The sequence below is a fragment of the Triticum urartu genome, chromosome 1 (assembly GCF_003073215.2).
Source record: "Triticum urartu cultivar G1812 chromosome 1, Tu2.1, whole genome shotgun sequence".
Classification (NCBI taxonomy): domain Eukaryota; kingdom Viridiplantae; phylum Streptophyta; class Magnoliopsida; order Poales; family Poaceae; genus Triticum; species Triticum urartu.
Window position 1 is genome coordinate 157441220 of NC_053022.1, and position 17272 is coordinate 157458491.

The window sequence follows — 17272 nt, forward strand, 5'->3', positions numbered from 1 at the left end:
AGAAGGCAGCGGCACGGGGGAAGCGACAGGGGGCAAGTGCGTGGGAGCCTGGGAGGCAACAAACCAATACAATGAACCGGGTTCTACCCACGGTTTGTAGCCCATAATGCATCAAACGGTTTCAGCCCATAACCAACTATACCCAAACTGGTTCTTCTCCAAACCGAAACCAAACCAAACTTTAGAAAGCCTCAGCCCAATAAGACCTAAACCAAGCAAGCCCATAATAAAAACCAACCCATTTCACCCAGTTTTTCTAAAACCACTCCCAGATTTAGTTCCATCCAAGAATGAGCTCATCATACTCGCAATCGAACACATCCTGAGACATCACATGAGATCACAGAAACTGTATGCGGTAGAGTCCGGCCACCCAGGCACAGCTCTAAGTTTGTACAATTTTGCTGCCTACCTCAAGGGCAAAATATCTAATTTGAACTATATGCATGATGGGCTACATTTAGATCACACCAATTTTTTACATTCTATGGACAAGAGAATACAACAACACATCACCACAACATACACTCTTATATATAACCTTTGTAAACAGAAAACACAGCAGCTTTGCCATCTATGATCTATCAACTCTATTAGGAATACCATTGCCCTTCAAAACTCCATCATCTAATCGCAAACCTGAAAGTCGTTAAATAAACTCTACATACTAGCCAAACAAAATGGAACTTATGATACCGTTCTTCCATAACAAATGGAGGCCAAGTAGAGATTTTTTGCCCATTTCTCCTGCAACAATATGAATCAATAGTTGGTCAAGAACAGCTAAAACACGGATATCAGATAAAAGGGAGGGTATATTAGATCACCTTCACATGCTGGCTGGGGAAAGCAGATGTTCTTAGGGTTTCCTGCGTTTCATCAGCAGGCTTTCTTCTGGGGATGCTCAAGATAAGTGCTGTCTGGTCCCATGTAGCAGCAGTAGCAGTGATGCGATAACCATTATCCCAACGCCGGTGAACTCCCTCACTTGGATACAAGAAGTCAAGCTCCACAACCTACAACAGAAAATAGTTTAAAACACAAAGCACAGGCATTAAACTGTATTCTCATAATTTTTATAGCATATGCCCCATCGAACACTGAGATTCAGCAAAGCACAGACACACCTGATCTACAAAGCCAGCATTCCGGGACACGACCACTGCCCATCGGCTTCCTGCAGTGGCCATAGCTGTGACGTAAAAACCCTCCTTCCACTTCTTGTTTATCCACTTGAAGGGAAACGAGTCACTTACTTTGTAGGATTGCTGTGCATATTGTGTTCCTGGAGGCTCAAAGTCAGTTCCAATCTTTTAAACATATGTATTCACAAGAACACTGATATTCAGGACCTCCAACTTCAAAAGCATTTTGTAAGGAAGATCTGCCAATACTTATCCACACTAATGCTGAACTGACAATCCTACACTATCTGGAAGAAGAGACAAGATTCCAGAGAAACGACAGTACCAGGACACAACATGATCAGAGTCCTGGTACTGCCAGTGCAAGTGTAGTTATTAAAGTCAGACCGGTAATCGAACCGGCAAGGTCCCCCACTTCACCGGCCCATCTGGCAATTCGCTGGTTCGAGCACCAGCCTGCAAATATTAGTTTCCCACGCACTAGTACCACTACCAAGACAACATATAATGCAATTCCAAGATAAACATACACATACACAATCCCACTAGAGCATGAAACTCAACGACCACAATCCCCACCTACGCAGCATGAGATCCATTGACTGAGTTATCCCTGGCAAGTATCTACTCGCTGTCACCTGGGATGCCATGTTCAATCAAGCTGCTACCCCTGCTACTTGCCCAGCTTGCTAGCTAACACTGCCCTAACAGAGGCTGGATGACAACCATGGCGCTTTTATCAAATCGAAAGTAGATGATTTCACATGAGATTGAGGCTCTGTATGGCCGAACTGAGGGAGAAGACAGAAATTAGACTAGAAAAGAAAAACATAGTGAGAATGAGGCAGAGGGACGAGAAAAACCCTAGAGTATCTTGTGAAGATACACAGCAGAACAGGCCAATTAAACCAGGAAGGCCCAAGACGATGTCTTCATTGCTATCCGATTCATTAATTTTCACCAAATACAAAAAGAAAAAAACAGTTTTCACAAAAAGATGCCTGGTTTGTCTTGGTTTTTCCGTTTATTGCATGGTTAGTTTTTTAAGGAAACCAGACAGCTAACGTCTCTGTTCCGATTGACCGCCGTTCCAGTCGAGTGCAAGTAACGTTCTTCAGCAGACATCATTGCAATTACCTCTAGACATGACCACCAGAGAACTACCATTGTTTGCACCTGCTAACGCAGTGATATAGAAGTTCTTCTCCCACTGCTCCATTATCCATTCCTAAGAGCAAGAAAAGCAAATATATTGAAATAAATTGCTCCATTGATACGCTGTAGAAACGAAAGAGAAAGAAAGATGTGCAATGCAAAAGAAGTCAGCATGACTAACCTTGTGAAGAAAATATGGAGAAAGTTCATAGACTTGAGAAGTAAAGCCAGTGCCAGCATCCATTATTAGAGCCCACAAATTTGAGCAAGAGGCAACTGAGCTTATAAACAAGCCATCTTCATTTCCTTTTGAAATATGTTGTGCTAACCTACCATCTGCAACATTATAGTGGTACCTGCAAAAGAAGTGTGGTTGGAATGGAAATGTTTACTTTCCATCTAAAGCTAGCTTTCCTCTATGGGATTCATACCTCTGCTTCATAGGCCGCCTCGCATTGTAAACACTAACCCATTGTGTTGCAGGCATCCCCATCCTGATCTTCTTCTTGGGTTGGTCATCGTCATCCTCCTCCATCATGAAGCGACCTCTCTTCTGGCCAACCTGGTATATAAGCTGGTACAAATTCAACAAATTATTAGTATGCTAACTCACATTGCACAGCTGAAATGATATGAAGTCAAATTCCACGGTAAGCATTAAACCATGATGCCCAAGAACTTCCCGCGGAAGGTTAGCTAGGAACAATCTAATGCTACACAGTTACATAGTTTTAGCATCTGAGCATGGTCATAACTCATAACACATTATGAATTAGTGAGAAGTAACAAGGGACGACATGCAGTACCTTCTGAGCACCATCAGTGTTGATTGGTCTTATGTCTGGATTGGGGCCAACAATTCCATCAAAAAGAGAGATGCACTTTGCATAATTTGGTTCTTCATCAAACTTTAAGTTCACAACATACTCAACAAACTGTCGGAAAGGTTGTGGACAAAAGCAACACAAAGATTCTGGAGAGGTTGCCATCTTTTTCTTGCAAACAAGGAAACCTTTATTTTCTCCCTACAATTATTCCACAAAAGTCTTGGGTAAGGAAAAGAACCAAATGCAAAATGAAAATTTTACTCCCAACCAAACTTCACCTGATATCCTTGCCAAGGAAGGCGACCACGCAGAAGAAAAACAAGTGTGTAGGCAAGGGATTCAAGGTCATCTCTCCTGCTTCCAGTTCTTCCCAAGTGAGCGTGCACACTAGCATACCGAACGGTTCCTCTGTAGGAAAAACAAGTAGAAAAAATGTCAGTGTAGTAACTAATAAACTACTAATAAGAAAAGGAAGGCTTCAGGGCTTAGTATTTCTCCTGCAAACCTGAAGACATCAGGCCTCTGATCATACTCAACTAGTTCTCCTGTACCAGTGTCTTTCCATTTAGTAGCTGCAGAGAGGAAGAAATGTTAGCACCCCACTGGACACAGTAGACACTGGAAAATCGTTATCAAAAGAACAGTGAAATAAGATTACCTAATCCAAGGTCAACAAGAAAAAGCTTCTTCTCTTGCAGTGTGCCTGGGGGTCCAAGCAGAAAGTTCTCAGGTTTTACATCACCATGGACATACCTATGATAAACAAGAGTTGTTAGCTATGTTTTTATATGCCAAAACAATAAAACAAAGCTCCATTGCCAAGATACAAATAAATACCCTTTCGAGTGCATCTTCTCCAGTATGGAAATGGCTTCTATAGCAATACAAGCAACCATTTCAACAGACATTCTGTAACAGAAAGACAAAACTCAAATTAACTGGGCAAACCAGTGGAACATTAAGGAATACATACAAAGGGAAATGACTAATTAGATACTTACGAGTGGGAATTATTATTCCATACATCCCACAGGCTTGGTCCCAACATGTCCATAATCTGAATATATATATTACATTAGAAAAAAAAACATCCTAGTTTTGCAATGGAACAAGCAATCAAAAAGATGTGGGAACATCTTGGCGCCAAAATTGTCCAAAAGTTGGCTTGGTAGATGCGGTGTGATGCACTGGTTATAATTGCATTTCCAACAATATATCATTACTTATTTCAACTCACTTCATTCTCTCTCCTCTCCGATCTGTTCTCTATTTATTTTTCTCACTGGACCCACATGCCATACTCTTTTCTCCATCTACTTCTCTCTTCCTGTATTCTTTCTTCTGCAACAAATGGACCTCACACACTCCAATACTTCTCTCAACCACATCAGATCCGATTGTTGGAGATACCCTAAACAAAAGAACTAGACTTTCAGACTTACCTAGAAAAATTGTGATTTTTACTAAACAGTACTCCCTCATCTATGCACATATATTCTTGTGCATTGATGTTAATCTGATGCTAACGAAACAAGTCCTCTGATCCAACTGAAGTTTTGAGTACGTTTAGGATCAACAGTGACACTGAGATTCACTCGAGAAGGTGAAAGACTACTATATAAATATTACTATGTGGAAATAAAGTTCAAAACCAACAGTGAACAGCTATATAAACAAAAGCAGAGTGCTTCAGAAGCAATGAAAGGTTAATGATTTTCGAATTTAAATGAACTTTCACGCCCTAACTGGTCTCTAGTATTTATTAAATTATTTACACACTTGATTAAGACCTTCTACCTCAAACCATTACGTCTTCATCAAATTCAATCTACTTTATTCAATAAATAGGTACATTTAATCAGTTAAACAAACTTAACACACATGGAGCATGCCAGCAATCATATGTGGTGGCTTGGCTAATGGCTTATTTTGGATTGTGGATACAATTTATTTATTTTGGTAAGTTTTGTACTCCCTCCGATCCAAAATAAGTGTCACAGTTTTGAACTAAGGTTAGTTCAATCTTAGTTCAAAACTGCGACAGGATCCAAAATAAGTGTCGCAGTTTTGAACTAAGGTTAGTTCAATCTTAGTTCAAAACTGCGACACCTATTATGGATCGGAGGGAGTAGTGATTCAAACACAAAATTTAAACATTTCTCATAAGAGTTACAGGCCCTTATTTTCGTAAACAAGAAATATGCTACTTCTGTCTTCTGAGCCGTTTACAAAACTTTAATTCCATAATCCCACCAGCATACCAAAAAAGACAGGAACTTTTCTACTCGGTATGCCTACAGTCTACACCATTGGAAGAACAACTTTCGTCATTACTCTCATCAGTTACAGGGCAGAGCACCAACGGACAAGGGCATTCTATGTGGTTTACTGATAAAGGAAACGCAAAAAGGGGAAATTCAGTGTTATACTGTATGTCATAAAGGTAGCAAGTGAGAAGGTAATCAAACAAGCTACCAAGAGCGCATACTGTGCCAAAGAGAGAGAGAGGGCGGGGGGCAATGGTAAAACCAGAAATCAACTACTAAGTGTCTATGCACTCAGAATCACCACATAAAAGGAGGCAAAGGGTACATGCTCCATTACCATGATATAGTACTCCGATTGCTTCCCTTTGTAGTGTACTCTTGGCACGCCATGAATCCCGCTAAGAGTGCTGCCAGATGGATGTTTTACGCAAACAAAGTTAACATGCATTCTAGAAATGCCAATTGCAATCGCAATTTGTACAGAGAAGCAAGACCAAAAAGGAAATTGTACAAAATGTAAATAAGTTGCAGGAACAAAAAAATAGAACAGACTGAACACTTACTTGTAAACCTCCCACTCATAAGGAGCTCCATAATTGCAGCCTTTACTGGTTCGGTGTTCAAATTTGATTGCAACCTAACATAAACAGAAACATGATATAAATATAATGCAATTATTAAAATACAAAGAGGCATCCAAAGAAGACAAATTGACCTCCAAAGCATTTGCACCAGGTGTCCTGTCACTGAGACTAGGAGTGGAAATACGGCGACCAACATATACTTGCCCAAATCCTCCCTTTCCAAGCTTTCTGTCAAGTTTGTAGGTAGGTGAATTGCCAATCTGGATCTGTTCCACCTCAATGAAAAAGAATATGAGTCATGCAATCACCAAAACGATGCAACCATGCTACACCCGTCTTGAAAACCAGATATTCCTACTGCGCAACCAGGTATTCCTACTACGCCTACTTGCTAAGACTAATGAAAAAAGTTAGGTTCCTGCACATCAAATGCTAAAGATTCTTGGGCAGTGAATAAACTCAGTGAATCTTGCACAGCTGGATGAACAAAGGCTCATCCCGTGTCAGGAGAAAAACATTAATAACTTCTACCTGCAAGAACTCTTGACTGTTGGGGCTATTACCTATTATAATTTTTCCATTGGGTAGTAATTTCCAAAGATTATAATAGGAGGCATATGCCTGCACTGACCTATTAAGTACATCAACCATCATTTTTAGAGCTAGTGCTGTGGTTACAACTGCTAAGAGTTATATTATGCTCCATGTATAGCCTGCATATTTTCCCCGTTGTATGAGGGGTTTCCTGCATACTTACAACTTGTATATTTATATTTATATTTATATTTATATATGCTGGCCATTGGCCCCTAGGAAATTCAAGTTGCACATTTCCTAACATGGTATTAGAGCCTAGAGTTTTTTTTCGCATGTGCAACTCGTGCTGTGATCCCCCCGTTGCACCGCCACCATCCCCTTTTTTTGGCAGCCACCGCCGTGTCCTCACGGCTGCTGCTGCCTGCTGTTCACCTTGCCACCTGCCCTCGCATGATGATTCTACACTTGTCAACGCCCTGCTGGATCCCGATTCCAAGCCGCAGGTCTACATCCCCCAGCCAACGCCGCCAGTCTCCTGTAGCTGATATCGCCCCGCCTCCACGACCTGCAAATCGTCCTAGATCGGCGTCGCCCCATCGGATCCATGCAGCCACCTCCATTTCCGCCCGGCCACTGGCTCGTTGCTCTGCACCTCCACCGCCAGCCACCCGGCTCCATGATTCCGCCGCCCAGCTCTGCACCTCCGAGCACTCGCCGCTGCAATTCTCATGCACCCTGGCCTGCTGCTCACTCCCCGTGCGCCCACTGCTGCTACCCGTGTCTCATGTGTGAACGCTTTTGCTCTTGCTGTCTCCCTGCCTCTGCTTGCACGTGCTTGTGTTTTGCTTGTTTCGGGCTGCTCCGTCGGTACTTCTGATCAAGGCTCTTCTTTTATGTCTCATCAATTTCGTGAATTTTCCTAATCTTTTAGAATTAAATTGTTAAATTCGTCGCCTTATTATGCTCAAGCTTATGGACAGGCCGGATCTTGCAATAAAACTTTAATTAAGCTTATAAAGAAGAAAATTAAGGAGCATCCGAGATGGCGGCATGAAGTGCTCTCGAAAGCTTTATAGGATCATCATATATCTAACACGGAATGACTCAAGTGCACCGTATGAGGTAGTGTATGGGCAGGAATCAGTGCTGCCCGTGGAGATTAATTTGCAAGCTCTTAAGAGTAGCCAGACAAAATGATTTGTCGCCTGTGGATTACAATAATTTAATGATGGATAGGATAGATGATGTTTCAGAGGAAAGGTTGAGAGCCTTGCAAGAGATTGAAAAAAAGAAATTATGAGTGGCAAAGGCTTATAATAAAAAGGAAAGGTGAAATTTGTTTCAAATTGGAGAATTAGTGTGGAAAACGATTTTTCCTATTGGAACTAGAAATAATAAATACGGCAAATGGTCGCCGAGTTGGAAAGGTCCGCATAAGGTTGTAGAGATTGTTCCTGGAAACTCATATTTTCTACAATCTTTGCAGGGGGGAAATTGCCCAAGTGGAAAATATTTGAAGAAGTACTATCCTAGCATGTGGCAAGAAGCTTGATGGCACTATGGGCGATATTATCTAAGTTGTTGCCCTAAGCAAAACATGGCCGATATGATCTCAGATAGCCCCCTAAGCAAAATTTGGCCAGTGTGTTATTTGTACATCGCCTAAGCAATTGATATGGCCGGTGAAGTGGTTGAAATCATCCCAAGATATTGTCATGGTGTTTTTGGTAAATAAAATTGCACCAAAAACAGGGGGGCATGTGTTGAGAGTCTAATTTGGATCCAGCTTGAATGGTCACCCAGATTATTTAATTTTGGTGGTTAAGCTAATTGGTTGATGCATTGTTTGAGAATGGCCACATGATTGCAAGTACAGACGATAGGTGCAGCAGGCTGGATGCAACAGAATTGTGTGCTGGAGCTCACGCGTGAAGAGAAAGAAGGAAAGTGATCTGGTTTAGAATGCTTGAGATAGAAAAGATTTTGCATGATCAGCTATTCGGCCAGAACAGAGCTAATATGGAAGGTGTACTATTATTGGGCTCAGGTTGGTGCTTTTACGGGTCTAGCCGAATTAATTAAAGATTAGGAATTTGGCTTGTATGCCAAGAAAACAGTACGTGACTAGTCAGGAGTCCTATTCCAAATTGCCAAAGGCCAAGCGTGCCCTAATATATATGGGTACATGGCCGATTGAAAAGTTACAATCAATCGATCCTTTTACAACTCTGCGTTACTTTTTTCTCCTTCCAGCACCTAGGTCATAGCTTCTGCCCAGCCCTAGCAGCCCTACGGTTTGGCTCATCTTTGCCGTTTTGTATAAAAAACGATCGGTTTACCTCCACGTAAGCAAGGAATCTGTGGTGCTGTGCGGATCAATTTCCCGCGGCAACAGGGTGAGTTATATTATGTTCCATGTATAGCTTGTATATTTTCCCCATTGTATGAGGGGTTTCCTACAAATCTACCACCCGTAGATGTATATATATACTGGCCATTAGCCCCCAGGAAATACAAATTGCATATTTCCTACCATTTCCTAACAACAACAATTCCAGGCTCCCATGCATCTTTGAATTTCATTATATAACACCCTGACCAAAATAGGTAGTAATACCACATATAAAACATGAAGCAAAGGACATTTTGAGCTTTGCAGCATGTAGGCATCCAGATGTTTATTCTGGAATGCCACCAACAGGCAGTCTAAAAAGTATATGTGATCAAAACTACTAGTCTATTGAAGATGCTAATATCCATTTGAAGAGTAGTTATTTTGACATTTTGTACCATAAATGGCATGCACGGGTCAAAAAGGAACACAAAATCAGCACTGAAGAAGGTTTTGTCTTACCAAGACATAAGCAGAGTGCAACTCAGTTCACAGCCCTAGAAATCATACACAATTTGTTCTGTAAAAAGAAACAGTACGCACTTGCACAGCATATTCCGACCAACCTATGCGGCTGCATTCCCACATTTCCTTTTCCAAATTTAGAAATCTCAGTTAGGCACTGCTTGTTGCATTAACTAGCTCCTATGGTTCCATAACAACTACAGTAGCATATTCAAACTCGCGCATCTACTTCCTGCTATGTTAAATCAGCATATTTACTCCGTTTGTGCCGTGAAAAACACGAGTATAGTAGGTTAAGAACAAAGACCTGCACGCCATCCATAACACTAGGAACTTCTCGGACAGCATGCTCATGTCACATTTTCATACCTCTGCAGGTCCTGCCATTCAATAGCGACCATTCCTGCCATATCAGACCTAAGAACATACCGAATTCATGTCTACTCGCGTTTCTAGCATGGAACCTATAGTCCTAAACAAGATACCTCCATCCCCAGCTCTTGGAACCCTGCGGCCGCACGAGATTGTGCCATTTCCAAGCACGAATCGCTCAACTCCGAGCGATACCGCACCAATAAAGACGTTCAATCACGCGGATGAAATCTAAACAGCGGACAATTCGAAACAAACACCCGGTGCTTGCATAATAGAGGAGATCCTCACCGTCTCAGGGAGCGGCGTGGAGCTCCCGTCGTCGCCCGGGGGGGCATCGTCCTTGTCTGCACTCCGAGCGACGCTGTCGCCGTCGTCCATCCCTGTCACGCGCGTGTCCAGCACACAGCTCTGAATCTCCTGCGTCCGCTACTGCTGCTACAGCGGTGGCGGTGGAGGCGGCGGGAGGTGGGCGCTTGCTTCCTCCTTATGCCTTAGTCGTGGCTAGAGATAGGTCTGGGGGAGATGTTGGTGGGGATGCGCGGGAGGTGGAGGAGGCGGTCCCGTCGGCAACGGCGAGCCGGGAGGAATGGGAGCGAGGAGAACAAACGGGAAAGTGAGAGGAGAGGGGATCGAAACTTCTGGACTAGTATATCGTGCGATCTCCCGGAGCCAGAGGTAGGCTCGTGTGTAATTTTGGCCATCTCGATGCACCAAAAATTTTAGACTGCACCAATCTTAAAACACCTCTTCACCAGACCGGTTAGGAATGACCAAATCAATCGTTTTCAAACAGTTAATCTCTTCGTGTACAAGGAAAGAGGAACGTGGCGCCGACCTCGTGCGAGCAGGGAGATAGCGCGAGCTCGCCCGCATCCTTGAAAAATTGGTGAGAGCAATTCGGTAACCTTTCATTGACGGTGTCCCATCTAAGGGACCCTTCACTATGTCGACTCTCGTCTAGTAGGCCTGACTGAGAACTTCTTCTCGGTTTCGACCTGGGCCACGTTAGAAGGCCCATGGCATATAATAAGGTTCCAGAAGACTTGTTGTACATGACAAGGTGTTGGATCTATGAAGGACCCTGCCTCCTCATAAGTAGCTGACTTGGATCTTGTACCCTAAGAACCCCGTGCCTATATAAACTGAGGAGCGGCCTGACTCATAGACAACAATAAGAAATCTCTTGGTAGAAACATGTGCTTTGTACTTAGTCCAACGCAATAAACACAAGCATGACATAGGGTATTATCTCCTTAAAGAGTCTGAACCTGGGTAAAATCCATGTATCTATGTTGCCCTCGTTACAAGACATCTAGCTTAGGATCCCCTATCTCAAGATTTGCCGGTTTAACTTCCGTCAGTGGTGGCCCATGCAGGCCTGCTAGGTGATCGTCACAGATCAATGGGAGTCAGGATCAACGAGCAGATCAGTTTCGAGGAGATCTTTGTGTTGGGGCAAATGTCCATCTTCGGTGGCGTCACCCTTGTCACCAACTCAACTGGCCACCTTGGCCAAGTCAAATCCTTTGCTCCAAGCTAGACCGTCTGTTCGGCAACAAGGAGTACACCGCAAATTTCCACGGAGAGTTGATCTTCACAAGCTTGGTGTCACGCCTAGTCGAGGAGCAGCATGAACCGCTTGTCTCGGGCCCGATGTCAGATCAAGCTCAGGATGAGCGTGAGCGTGAGAATCCTATTATGTGGTCAATCCTAGATCGGACCATGATGCTGCTCCTTGTGACCCCTGTAGGGGTTGAATCTAGTGGATCTCAAGTAGGGGGTCCCGACTTGCTGATCTTAGCATGATGGTAACAGGACAAAAGGGACACGGTGTTTTACCCAGGTTCGGGCCCTCTCGAAGAGGTAAAATCCTACGTCATGCTTCTGTTGTATTGATTGTGGATGGGATACGAAGTACATGATGATCTACCTCAAGATCGTATGTGTACGTCTCTAACTTAACCCTATGGACTAAACCCCTCATCTTATATAGGCACCGGGGTACTTAGGGTTACATGTAGGTCAGTTACATCTAAGGATAAACATGCCGATGATTCAAACGTGTCTTGAAGTGTGTGCCAAGTCTTCAGAGGATTCCATCTTGAGTATGTCGTGGGTCATGGGAAGCATGGCCCATTCTTCGGTTGTATGGGGGTTCTTGGCCTGGCCCATGACTGGCAGGCTGACGTGGTAAGCCCTAGTCTAGGACACCGTCAGTAGCCCCTGAAATAGTCTCCAAGCTGAGGATATTGATTGACTCCTCGCAGTCGTGGCTTCTTCGGTCTTCGGCTTCGTAGGCGAGTTCAACAATCTTGATATTCGAGCTTTCCGAATTAATCCCTTGTCCGAGGACATTGGGCTTGAGGCCTTCTGCGCCGAAGTAGGTGTCTTATGAGCTAAGTAAGCTTCTTCCGAGGACCAATCGGGATCACATCTGGCTGTTCTTCGGGTACACCGCCATCCGAGGCCCCACTATTGACATGTCCAATCAAGAGAGTTATAGTGGGCCCGACTTTTACTTTAGCGGCATTATTAACATCCGCCCTCGATTGGCGTGCGCACATAAGGCACGACGCCTAGGAAACACATGAATTTACTGCTGCGGGACTCAAGCGTCCTGCTATCCCACGACCAAGATTTTCCATACAAAGTAAAGGAGATATACGAGAGATTTCACATCCCTTCCACCTCTTCTCTTGCCTCCGCGCGGATCTCATCCTCTTCCTTACCTCATTGCTGCTTTGAGAGCTCAACACTATGGAAAACGTCCCAGACTCATCTACTCGCCCTGGTGGCCCCCTCGAAGGAGAGTAGAACAGTTGTTCGGTTGCTCAAGGGCAATTGAATCGTCTTGCCACACAAGGGTATCTCCCTGATTCGGAGTTCGCGCAGATTCACCCAGGGTTGGTTTCTTTGGATGGCGGCTGAGGGAGTCCTGGATTAGGGAGTGTTAGGATAGCCGGACTATACCTTCAGCCGGACTCCTGGACTATGAAGATACAAGATTGAAGACTTCGTCCCGTGTCCGGAAGGGACTTTCCTTGGCGTGGAAGGCAAGCTTGGCGATACGGATATGTAGATCTCCTACCATTGTAACCGACTTTGTGTAACCCTAACCCTCTCCGGTGTCTATATAAATCGGAGGGTTTTAGTCCGTAGAACAACATTAACAACAACAATCATACCATAGGCTAGCCTCTAGGGTTTAGCCTCTCCGATCTCGTGGTAGATCTACTCTTGTACTACCCATATCATCAATATTAATCAAGCAGGACGTAGGGTTTTACCTCCATCGAGAGGGCCCGAACCTGGGTAAAACTTCGTGTCCCTTGCCTCCTGTTACCATCCGGCCTAGACGCACAGTTCAGGACCCCCTACCCGAGATCCGCCGTTTTTGACACCGACATTGGTGCTTTCATTGAGAGTTCCTCTGTGTCGTCGCCGTCGGGCTCGATGGCTCCTACGATCATCAATAGCGATGCAGTGCAGGGTGAGACCTTCCTTCCCGGACAGATCCTCGTCTTCGGCGGCTTCGCACTACGGGCCAATTCACTTGGCCATCTGGAGCAGATCGAAAGCTATGCCCCTGGCCGTCAGGTCAGATTTGGAAGTTTAAACTACACGGCTGACATCCGCGGGGACTTGATCTTCGACGGATTCGAGCCACTGCCGAGCGCGCCGCACTGTCACGACGAGCATGATCTAGCACTGCCGCCGAACAGTGCCCTGGAGGCCGGACCCGCATCGGCTTCGACCCTTAATTAGGAGCCAACTGCGCCGATCGAGGATGGGCGGTTGGACGCCGCCTCGGGGGCTGCGATCCCAACGGCGATCGAGCCGAACACCAGCCCCGCACTCCGCGAGACTCGTGACTCCAAGGAGCCGGACTCCTCTTCGGACTCCGAACCCTCCGCGCCCCTGCCGATCGAATCCGATTGGGCGCCGATCATGGAGTTTACTGCCGCGGACATCTTTCAGCACTCGCCTTTCGGCGATATTTTGAAGACGCTAAAGTCTCTCTCTTTATCAGGAGAGCCCTGGCCTATGGTCAGCAAGGTTGGGATACGGACGATGAAGAAATTCAAAGCCCACCCACCACCCACTTTGTAGCCACTGTCGACGATTTAGCCAACATGCTCGAATTTGACTCCGAAGAAATCGACGGTATGGACGCCGATGAAGGAGACAATGAAGAACCAGCGCCTATTGGGCCCTGGAACGCCACCTCATCATATGACGTATACATGGTGGACGCACCAAAAGATGACGACGAGGAGCGGAAGGACGAACCGAAGGCTTGTTCCCTCAAAAAGCAGTCAAAGCGGCGACGCAAGCGCCGCCCCAAATCCCGCCTCGATAGAAACAGCGATCACACAGACCCAGCGCTGGAGCAGGGCGAACCGCTACCGGACAACGGCAATCCGGATAATCAAACCAAACAAACAAATGCTATCAAGGATAATGGTCTGGACAATATAACGCCGGACAGGCACCCAGAGCAGCAGAATGCCCATAAAAGGCTTGTTGCCACCGCGAGGAGTCTTAGAAAGCAGAAGCAAAGGCTCAAGGCTGCGCAAGACACACTCCAAATCAGATGGAGTAAAATACTCAATACAGCAGCGAGGTACGGCGACAATCGCCCCTCCAAGAGCTACCCAAAGCGGAAGCTGCTACCAGAATTCGATGAGGAGGCCTCAGACCCCCCACAACCAAATATCGAAGCAGCCACCTGGTCGGATAGACGACCCCTCTACCAACACAGAGCGGCATACAACGCCGCTCACAATACAACACGCGACCCATGCGAGGGCTCGCACCCAAAGGACGGCGCAACAAGATCCATCTATGGACCACGCAAGCGCGCCCCAGCATACAATGCAACACAACAAACATCCGAACAACGCGGTACACCCAGCTACAGGGGTGCCGCACACCCCCTATGTTTCACCGATGAGGTGCTGGACCATGAATTTCCAGAGGGATTCAAACCCGTAAACATAGAGGCATACGACGGAACAACAGACCCTGGGGTCTGGATTGAGGACTACATCCTTCATATCCATATGGCTCGAAGAGATGATCTCCACGCCATCAAGTACTTACCCCTCAAGCTCAAAGGGCCAGCTCGTCACTGGCTTAAAGGCCTCCCCGAAAGCTCCATTGGAAGTTGGGAAGAGTTCGAAGACGCCTTTCGGGCAAATTTTCAAGGGACTTATGTCCGACCTCCGGATGCGGACGATTTGAGTCATATAACTCAACAGCCCGGAGAGTCAGCCCAAAAGCTTTGGAACAGGTTTCTTACTAAAAAGAACCAGATTGTCGACTGTCCGGACGCCGAAGCCTTGGCAGCTTTTAAGCATAGCGTCCGTGACGAATGGCTCGCCAGACACCTCAGCCAAAATAAGCCGAGAACGATGGCCGCATTAACAAACCTCATGACCCACTTTTGCGCGGGTGAGGACAGCTGGCTAGCCAGATGCAGCACCAGCGGCCCCAGTACATCTGAAGTTAGAGATGGAAACGGGAAATCACGGCGCAACAGCAATGACAAACGCCGGAATAAAGAAGACCGCATGAAGGGCACGGCAGTAAACGCCGGATTCAAAAGCTCTCGGCCAGGTCAAAAGCCGCCCTCTAAAGGCACCAGGGATGAACTATCCAGCCTCAACAAAATTCTGGACCAAGTATGCCAGATCCATAGTACCCCTGGAAAACCTGCTAATCATACCCACAGAGAATGTTGGGTCTTCAAGTAGTCCGGCAAGCTCAACGCCGTACACAAGGGGGAGGATACACCAAGTGAAGACGAGGACGAGCCTCCCAAGCAAGACACGGGGGAACAAAAGAAATTTCCACCAGAAGTCAAAACAGTAAACGTGTTACACGTGATCAAGGGAAAAAACAACAAGGCACTCCCAGGAAAATATACCCAAGTGCCTGTGACCGCGAGGTCCTGCCACTGGTCGTCTCAACCGATCACTTTCGACCATCGCGATTACTCAGCAAGTATCCGACACGCAGGATGGGCTGCCCTGGTATTAGACCCAGTAATTGGCGGATATCACTTAACACGAGTCTTGATGGACGGCGGCAGTGTTGGAAATATGCCCTAGAGGCAATAATAAATTGGTTATTATTATATTTCCTTGTTCATGATAATCGTTTATTATCCATGCTATAATTGTATTGATAGGAAACTCAGATACATGTGTGGATACATAGACAACACCATGTCCCTAGTAAGCCTCTAGTTGACTAGCTCGTTGATCAATAGATGGTTACGGTTTCCTAACCATGGACATTGGATGTCGTTGATAACGGGATCACATCATTAGGAGAATGATGTGATGGACAAGACCCAATCCTAAGCCTAGCACAAAGATCGTGTAGTTCGTATGCTAAAGCTTTTCTAATGTCAAGTATCTTTTCCTTAGACCATGAGATTGTGCAACTCCCGGATACCGTAGGAATGCTTTGGGTGTATCAAACGTCACAACGTAACTGGGTGACTATAAAGGTGCACTACAGGTATCTCCGAAAGTGTCTGTTGGGTTGGCACGAATCGAGACTGGGATTTGTCACTCCGTGTAAACGGAGAGGTATCTCTGGGCCCACTCGGTAGGACATCATCATAATGTGCACAATGTGATCAAGGTGTTGATCACGGGATGATGTGTTACGGAACGAGTAAAGAGACTTGCCAGTAACGAGATTGAACAAGGTATCGGTATACCGATGATCGAATCTCGGGCAAGTATAATACCGCTAGACAAAGGGAATTGTATATGGGATTGATTAAGTCCATGACATCGTGGTTCATCCGATGAGATCATCGTGGAACATGTGGGAGCCAACATGGGTATCCAGATCCCGCTGTTGGTTATTGACCGGAGAACGTCTCGGTCATGTCTGCATGTCTCCCGAACCTGTAGGGTCTACACACTTAAGGTTCGGTGACGCTAGGGTTATAGAGATATTAGTATGCGGTAACCCGAAAGTTGTTCGGAGTCCCGGATGAGATCCCGGACGTCACGAGGAGTTCTGGAATGGTCCGGAGGTAAAGAATTATATATAGGAAGTGCTATTTCGGCCATCGGGACAAGTTTCGGGGTCACCGGTATTGTACCGGGACCACCGGAAGGGTCCCGGGGGTCCACCGGGTGGGGCCACCTGCCCCGGGGGGCCACATGGGCTGTAGGGGGTGTGCCTTGGCCTATATGGGCCAAGGGCACCAGCCCCTAGAGGCCCATGCGCCAAGAGAAGAGAAAAAGGGGAGAGTCCTAAAAGGGGAAGGCACCTCCGAGGTGCCTTAGGGAGGATAGACTCCTCCCCACCCTTGGCCGCACCCTTCCTTGGAGGAAGGGGCAAGGGCTGCGCCTCCCCCCTCTCCCTTGGCCCTATATATAGTGGGGAAAAGGAGGAGCAAACCAATCTAAGGCCTGGCGCCTCCCTCTCCCTCCCGTGACACATCTCCCTCCTTCCGCAGCGCTTAGCGAAGCCCTGTTGGAATCCCGCTACTTCCACC

At 46.0% G+C, this 17272-nt stretch overlaps 1 protein-coding gene across 3 annotated transcripts; it reads right to left on the bottom strand.

Moving 5' to 3' along the window:
- Positions 1-302: 302 nt before the first annotated feature.
- Positions 303-10409, bottom strand: LOC125552687 (casein kinase 1-like protein HD16). 3 transcript variants are annotated; one of them, XR_007303734.1, is made up of 17 exons: positions 10036-10409; positions 6110-6244; positions 5958-6031; positions 5732-5801; positions 4129-4184; positions 3965-4036; positions 3786-3880; positions 3633-3699; positions 3406-3535; positions 3107-3325; positions 2732-2874; positions 2482-2656; positions 2283-2373; positions 1257-1285; positions 1128-1177; positions 828-1016; positions 303-747 (listed from the first exon to the last, which is right to left on the bottom strand). XR_007303734.1 is itself a non-coding variant. In XM_048716333.1 (16 exons), the coding sequence occupies exons 1-16, from the start codon at positions 10080-10082 to the stop codon at positions 688-690; spliced, it is 1743 nt and encodes a 580-aa protein (XP_048572290.1). In that variant the 5' UTR covers positions 10083-10405; the 3' UTR covers positions 303-687. The 3 variants fall into 3 exon arrangements, 2 of the variants coding, with proteins under 2 accessions (XP_048572290.1, XP_048572278.1); XM_048716333.1 differs by having other exon boundaries at positions 1128-1285; positions 6110-6206; positions 10036-10405; XM_048716321.1 differs by having other exon boundaries at positions 1128-1285; positions 10036-10404.
- Between the last annotated feature and the right edge of the window lie 6863 nt (positions 10410-17272).

What these genes read in the sequence shown, in the direction of transcription:
- LOC125552687 (XM_048716321.1), bottom strand. Translation starts at nt 10,125, where the DNA reads ATGGACGACGGCGACAGCGTCGCTCGGAGTGCAGACAAGGACGATGCC. An exon ending in CTGGTGCAAATGCTTTGGAG is followed by an intron (nt 6,032 to 6,109) that starts GTCAATTTGTCT and finishes TGTTTATGTTAG; the next exon opens with GTTGCAATCAAATTTGAACA. An exon ending in CAGAGGCCTGATGTCTTCAG is followed by an intron (nt 3,536 to 3,632) that starts GTTTGCAGGAGA and finishes TTTTTCCTACAG; the next exon opens with AGGAACCGTTCGGTATGCTA.